General features: G+C 41.6%; 1 protein-coding gene across 1 annotated transcript; it reads right to left on the bottom strand.

The window, feature by feature from the left end:
• Positions 1-270: 270 nt before the first annotated feature.
• Positions 271-7,478, bottom strand: neurod1 (neuronal differentiation 1). The gene is made up of 4 exons (XM_050048267.1): positions 7,344-7,478; positions 5,526-5,774; positions 3,241-3,470; positions 271-1,444 (listed from the first exon to the last, which is right to left on the bottom strand). Exons 2-4 carry the CDS (start codon positions 5,750-5,752, stop codon positions 882-884), a joined length of 1,020 nt encoding a protein of 339 aa, XP_049904224.1. The 5' UTR covers positions 5,753-5,774; positions 7,344-7,478; the 3' UTR covers positions 271-881.
• Positions 7,479-7,754: the final 276 nt, after the last annotated feature.

Raw genomic sequence — 7,754 nt, 5'->3', positions numbered from 1 at the left:
AAAGCTTTTTAATTCAGCCTAATTTAATGTAATTCAGTTTGATTCAATTCAATTACAGCTTTGATTTTTTTCATATTTCTTTCTGTATGAATGTGTTTTTAAAGATAATTAATAAAGTTGAATTCGGTTGAAGTGAACTTGACCAAACTGGACTGAAGATGACTAAACTAACCTGTAACAAAACGGACACAACGACAGTAAACTGGACTGAATGGAGGTGTTTTGTAGTTTTGTTGTGTTGACACTGATGAACGGAGTCTTTCAGATGAATCACATTGAATTCCTTTTAATAAAAGGCCTTTATAAACATCTATCTTATAAAATATGAACAAGAGTCACATGAAATGTTAAAAGAACGCTACAGGAACGTTATAAAAAGCAAAAAGTAAAAACCACATGAACAACATGAACACTTCGGCCCAACGTAGGCTCAACACCGGCCTGATTCCGGCTCAACGCCGCCTCACACACTGACCCAAAAATAGAGAAATCTTTATTCTTTCAACATTTGGAATTAACAGCCGAGCGTCACCGCTCAGATTTTAACAAAATTGCATAGTTTCCTCCAGATTATTGCTTATTGATTATTGATTATTCTTAAGTGATAATATGAATAATAACGAGACATTCAGAGAGCGTCTCCTGCAGGACGAAGCGCTACAAAGAAGGTTATATCATTAACATGACATCGTTGTCGACATCACTGCCCTCGTGGTGAGGAGGAGTCGTAGAGCCTGACGCAGACAGACAGAAGAAGAGAAAGAAGGAAAGACAGCTATAAAATGACAGACGTACACAGGACTGTCTGTCCCTCCACATAACTGTCTCTCTGTTCGTCTCTCTGTCTTCAACAGTCTCTCAGTCCTTCGTCCTCCTCTTCCTCAGGAGTCGTGGAAGATGGCGTTCAGTTGGGCGTTCATCATCCGCTCGTGGTGTGAGTGTCCGTCAAAGCCCATCAGCCCATCCACCTGCAGCTCACCGCACCGTGGGGTGGACCCCCCGCCACCATAGATGGCAGGATGTCCCCCAGCCCCTCCTCCTCCTCCATAGTGCACGCTGAAGGAGAAACTCTTGTCATACTCGGCAGCTGCGACGCTCTCGTGCTTGTAGGACGAGAAGTTCCCGTTGATGCTGAGTGGTGGACTGAGGGGCGGATCAAACGCCGGGCCGTCCGACACCAGGACGCCATCAAAGAAGGGCTCCAGCGGGCCGTAGGGTTGACCTTTGACCTGGTGGAAGATGTGGGAGGGCTCCATAGTGCCGTAGGGCGGGCTGGGCAGGCCAGCCGTCAGCCCAGGGCTCTGGTAGGAGTAGTGTCCAGGGTAGGTGGCAGTGCCAGCAGGGGGAAGGTGAACTGGCAGGTCGGGCGTCTGCTCTGGCAGGAAGGTCCGAGGATTCAGCTGCAGGCAGCCCGCCACCAGGTTAGTGGTCGGCTGAGACAGACCTGAGAGCAGAGACAATAATCAATCCATACTGATCCATCAATCATCACTGTGTCTTAGACTGGAGATAAACTTGCTTTTTAAACATGCGTTCCCGTCATTGACTGTATAAATAATGAACGTGGCTACCATGACGTTACCCATTGGTTTGTGGACTGCCAGTTTGAAGTATCGAGTTTGGCATTTTGGCCATTGCCATGGTTTTTTGAAGCCAGAGGTGACCATATTTGGACAAGAGGGTGGAACTGTGGAGGAGCGAGGGGTGAATCTGACTCATAAGCCTGTTTTACAACGCCTGTTTAAGGCAGGAATATCGTGCCGTTATGCCACCTTGCTGTTCTGTACATAAGGTCTGATCACGGAAAGCAATCGCCAACTTAAAGAAAAAAAGACAGCAGCTGTAAATGTCTGCAATTTAGGAGCTCCTTCCGCTTGTAGAGGAGGACAAGTTCAGTCGCCATATAGCAGGGACAGTAAATGAGTGTTACTGACATGTTAATGCCATTGTTGTTGTTTGGAAAACACTGCCACTGTGTTACATGTAACACCCAAAACAGTAGGCTACAAAAGACACGCACATCCCAACGTCCAGTGGAGTGGGTAATGGACTAAAGGAACGTAAAACAACGAACGAAAAAACAAATAAGTCCGCAGTGGTGGTGTTTCGAGCCACAGCAAGCAGCCTGTAACTCAAGTGACCTCACCCTTAAATATGCGCAACTTTGGGCTGTGATAAAATGTAAACCAGTGAGTTATAAAAAAGGTTATGGCACTTAATATATTCCATTGGGACTACCGGTTTCCTTCAAGTGGCAACCTCCAACCAAGCCATAGAATTGGTGGTGCCAAAATCTGCAGTTCCTCAAATGGCCACTTGGCTCCAAAATAGAGTAAATCCCCATTGACCCCCATGTTAAAATGCTCAACTTTACAGCATGTTTACACTCTGGTTAAAAAACAGTTTTGGTCTTGGTGGCTAATAGTTAACCTAACTCACCCAGTTACATTTTATTAAGGCTTAAAGTTATGCATATTTAGTGGCAGCTTGTCTGCAAGGCATAGCTACAGTCTATGAGTCAGATCCACCCTCTTGCCCACATATGGTCACTTCTGGCTTTGAAAAAGTAACAATGGTGACGGCCTCAATGGCATATATTAGTCACTGTGCAGTGGCAATGACGCATGGTAGAGATCGTTATCGATGATAACATGCCTACTGACCCCGATCATATTACCATACTGCCACTACACTGTCCCTATCCAACATGCATATTGCAATTTCTGACAACAACCAATGCTCCAAATGGACGCAGGATATACATGAGACAGCCATCACGTACATGTGAACGTGTAGTTAAAAGCAAGTATATCTCCAAGTAGACTTCCTAGGATAGCGAAGGCATGACCCGCCCTCCTCTGCCTTACTCTACCTCTTACTGGCTTACCCTGACATACTTACTCTAACCCCAACCTATCCTACTCCTCTTGCCTAAGCTTAACCAACCCAACCAACAAAGACAACAAGTACTAGCCAATCAGCGGGGAGGGTAGGGCAGGTCATACCTTCGCTATCCTCGGAAATTTTCTTCTGACTGCCAAATGGCACTCCCAGCTTTAGCACTAGGGGGTGCTTTAAGAAAATCATTAAGATTTTTATTGATAGCCAATATAAAATACACCCTCCCTGAATTAGGATAATTGCTTATAATTTTCCCTTCATATTAATTCCTTCAGGCTCCAGACTGACTCAGGGTCTTGATTAACTCAGTCCAGTCCGTCGCTGTAAGGTGACACTGACCTTTGCAGAGTGCCTGGACGAAGCTCATGAGGTCGGGTGCCTTGCCGGATCGCAGGACCTCGCTCAGGGCCCAGATGTAGTTCTTGGCGAGGCGCAGCGTCTCGATCTTGGACAGTTTCTGGGTTTTGGAGTAACAAGGGACGACTTTCCTCAGACTCTCTAGAGCGTCGTTCAGCCCGTGCATGCGGTTCCTCTCCCGGGCGTTAGCTTTCATGCGACGGACCTTAAACCTGAAACACAGAACAGATTTATTGTTAGCCCTGTTATCTGTTATTGTATCTGTAACATCCAAGTGGCATCCAAGCACACATGCAATCAGTTGTAGCTCAACAAATGTCTGCAACTGTAAGTAGTTAGCATGTTAGCTTACAGACATTTCGGCGATGATCACAGCTCAATGTACAATAAGATGAAGTGCCATTCTGTCAATCATGTGCAGCTAAACCCAGCTGGGCTAATAGATACACAAGTAGCTAAGTTTAAAGATAAAGAAATTGTCCCAAAATTTAACTAGAAGGGGCAGCAGGGCAATGTTACAGTTAAAAATATGCGGCAGTGTTGGGAATTTTCTGTCATGACTTGCAGTAAAAACAGTGGAAGCTTATGAGTCTATCCAAGTGTTTACAGCGCCAAGCTGGTTTCACTCTGAAGGCGTCAAAATCGGGCACTTGCACAGTGACTTGCAGCGTCAGACACTGACGAGAAAGCTGTCCTTTACCCTATAAATCAAAGTATAGAATGGTAATGGTAGGTGGAGGTAGTTACTTGAGGCCTGAGTTTCTATGAACACTCATATTTCTGCATGTTTCCGAGAGCATCACTTAAAACCATCTTGATGTCGGCTGTTGTATATGACATGAGGAAACATTTTATACTTGGAGCTGTTCATTAAGAATACGAAGCTTCCAAAAAGTTTCAATAATATGCAGATTATCTGTTGTAGATGTCACTCTGTCATCATACTGCTGCATGTAACGTGAGGCAAACAACAAACGCACCACAAGTAAAAAGAAAAGATATTGAAACTGAAATATTCCACTGGGAAAATCTAATTTCAGCCAGAAGCGATAAATATATCAGAGAGGAGGAGCTGACGACAGATCATTTTTGCTAATCAATTTTCAAATTAAATTGTGTTAGTTGCCCTTTTACGCGTATGTGTATTTGCAGCGGGTTGAGAACAGTCACACTGCAGCTATTCGGTTATTTCCACCCATCCCTACATTCCTTTATTTTTGATCCCATTGCGTGCTGTGATTGGCTAGTTCCCTTCACGCTGATGCTAAAAGGTCAGAAGCGGTTAGGATTAGGGTGAAGAGGTCAAGGTTAGGGCTGGTGCTAGCCAATCTCTGACATTATCTGAGATTAAAGTGGTAGGTTTACAAGGTAAGAACTCACATAATGCACTGCCAGATAGCCAGGTGACAGAGTACCAAGAGCGACACAGTTTACGGAGGGAATAAGACGGTGACTGGGTCAAGCACAGGACTTTGACACAGGATATATTTCTTTAAGAATCAAGTGTCTATATGATTTTCTTACAAACTGATTTACTTGGGGCTCTAACCTACAAGTTGCTCTGTAAGAAGGAATCAGTAGGAGACACTCCTTAATGCGGTCATTTCTAAGCATGACGGTTCAGTTACGATGCTTCTGGGAAACACGTCTTAAGCTTAAGAAGGCACACAAGACGGATTTTATGATCATCTCAGCCTTAAGATGCTTTTGGGAAACAAGGCCCTGACTGAGACACAAGAAATGTTATATTTTAGGCTTGGATTGTGAGATCAGGACGACTGCTGAGACTTCTGGGGTCTCATTTTATAAACATTGCATACACACAAAATGAGCCCTTGATGGAGGAGACTTTGACCCATGCTTACGAACATTTTGGAAACTTGGCTTTTGTCTGTACTTACATTTTTAGTATGGATCCTACAAACTGTTTGATAAATGAGACCCCTTATTCTCAGATCCACAAGTAAGTTTTTTGGATCATATACTTAAAAAGTTTGATGGGTCTGTTTCCATTTCCATCAAATAACTATAACATTTTTAGTCCAGATGTTTCGTCCCATCAGAGGGACGATGATGTTCGTCCATTTAGCACTTTGCTCCAGAGTGTCTGAACAAGTCTACAGGTCAGATTAAAACTTACTGAACTCAGTCCTGCTCCTCAGAGGATAAACCCTGTACATTTTTATCACCACATGACTTTCCCCTGTAGCGCCCTCTTGAGGACAAACATAAAAATATTTATTTTCAAAAGACGCAGTCTCCTTCACCTCTGCATACGAGCCTTCGTCATCTTCTTCTTCTTCGGCCCTCGCCTCTTGGGTTTGTTCTCGCCGTCCTCCTCCTCCTCTTCCTCGTCCTCCTCCTCTTCGTCCTCCAGGTGGTGGAGGCTGTCCTCCTCCTCTTCCTCTCCTCTGCCTCCATCTGAGGGGCTGTGCAGCTCCTGCTGCTCCTCCGACTCCACTGACCCCTGCTCCTCCCGCACAGACCTGGTCATGATGCTGATTCTCAGTTTGAGACTATAAACAGAAGAAAATATATTCATGAGAAAATGTATGAAGAAGAAAGCTTTTTAATAAAAATGATAATTAACTGCCCATGAGAGGCCTGGTTATGATGTAAAAACATTTTCACCTGTCTTATTAAGTTTTTAATTCACGTTTTAAATTCATTTTTGGCCAAACAAAATTAACATGTCTTTTGGGATTAAAGTCAGGCCATGATACTTTAAGTTTAAATTGGTTTTGTTGGACTTGATTTTTAAATTTCGGGATCAATCAGAGATCACACCTTTATATGTTCATATAATGGTTAAAAGTTTAATTCCCATAAGATCGGACATAATGGCATGTCTGTGTTGAACAGAATCACTTTTTCCTTTACAATTAAACGGACAGAAACACAATTAAAATTACGTACTTAGGCCTAATTGTGCTGCTGTGATTCCTTACTCGTAAATATAAGCCTATATAGAAGAGGTGTATTTTAAAACTGAATTTATGGAGCTTGAAAAATGTATTAAAGCAATTTAAGTAAGGAAAAATGAAATGTGCGGGAACATCATATATTCGTAGAAACCTTTCCATAAATAGACAACTCTGCACAAAGCACAAATTTGACACGAAAGGCTTTATAATATGTCGGCTACAAAATAAACAAGCTTTATTAACCGTTAAAAAATCTGTCCAGAAACTTTTGTCCGGAGAGAAACGGAATCAGCTCTTTAGTCAAATTAGTTTTAAAAAATTTTTCAAATCTGCAGCTTTGGCCTCTGAAATGAACACTTTTTATCTAATAATCAAAATTAAAAATCGTCAAAGTCCATCAGAAAAATCCCGTCTTTTTAATTTATAAGACGAGATAAAGATTACTTTAAATTTTAAAAAGGAAAGCGGATGATTTTAAAGATATCTTTTAACCCAAAGTAGTGAGCTGGTTGCAGAGGCTTTTAAATTAATAGACTAATTATTATTATTATTATTATTATTATTATTATTATTATTATTATTATTAGGATTTTAATTATTTCCATTCCGTTTCCCGCTGACTGGTCCCGTTACTTTAATGTCGCGTTAATTTAATTTAACACAGAGACAGACATGGAATAAACAAAATAAAACAAACAACAATGAACTGAATAAAATAACAAACACATAAACAAAATTAAATTGAATTAAATAAAATTAATTTAAAATATATAAACAATTCCAGAGAGGAAGAAACGACCGAGTGTAAAAAATGTATAATTAAGTATATTAATTGGAAGAAAAAAAGGCTAATAACATAAAAACTGGGAAATACAATGAAACCAACCAAACAAACAAAATTTAAAAAATAAAAATTGATTAAAAAATAAGGAATCTTGGTTAATTTGCTGCTTTATTAAAGGCGTGTTGGTTTATTTTGATACAGACGAAACAAATAATTAAGTTAAATTAGCATTAATAGATTAAGCTTTTAATTTGGTGTAAATAATTGATCAGATTTATTATGCTAAAATTTGATACACAGACAATTAAATAATCAATCAGAGGAGGAATTTGTAAAACAGATCATTATTAATTTAAAAAAAAACAAAAAAAACTTACCTGTTGTAACGAGCCGCTGTTTGTCAGATCGCACTCATCCCGCGCGCTCTGTGTGCTTGTCCGTGCGTGACTGTGCGTGATCTGCTCTGAGCTTTCTTCTGAGGTGTGTGTGGGAGGATGCTGTTTTATACTCAGCACCACAAACACATACACACACATACACACACACACCAACACAACAGGGGTTGGAGGGGGGTAATTAGCATATCGAGGCCACGCCCTCCCGGCACGCGCCATATGGTGTGTACGTCATTAAAACGGCCCCGGGGATCACGTGATAAATCTTCCATTCGTATCAGCCAAAAAGTCTCTCTCTCTCTCTCTCTCTCTCTCTCTCTCTCTCTCTCTCTCACTCTCTTTGTGAGGATAGTGGACCATCTGTCGCCTCGTGCAACCGCGCATGCGCACACA

The sequence above is a fragment of the Epinephelus moara genome, chromosome 7, assembly GCF_006386435.1.
Source record: "Epinephelus moara isolate mb chromosome 7, YSFRI_EMoa_1.0, whole genome shotgun sequence".
NCBI classification, from domain to species: Eukaryota; Metazoa; Chordata; class Actinopteri; order Perciformes; family Serranidae; genus Epinephelus; species Epinephelus moara.
Note: the sequence above shows the minus strand (reverse complement) of the source record. Positions and strands in the feature narration are given on the sequence as shown.

Coding starts and splice junctions, on each gene's coding strand:
- neurod1 (XM_050048267.1), bottom strand. CDS start 5,752: ATGACCAGGTCTGTGCGGGAGGAGCAGGGGTCAGTGGAGTCGGAGGAG. Junction 3,471..5,525: donor ACGAAGGCTCGTATGCAGAG/GTGAAGGAGACT, acceptor TCTGTGTTTCAG/GTTTAAGGTCCGTCGCATGA. Junction 1,445..3,240: donor CGTCCAGGCACTCTGCAAAG/GTCAGTGTCACC, acceptor CTCTGCTCTCAG/GTCTGTCTCAGCCGACCACT.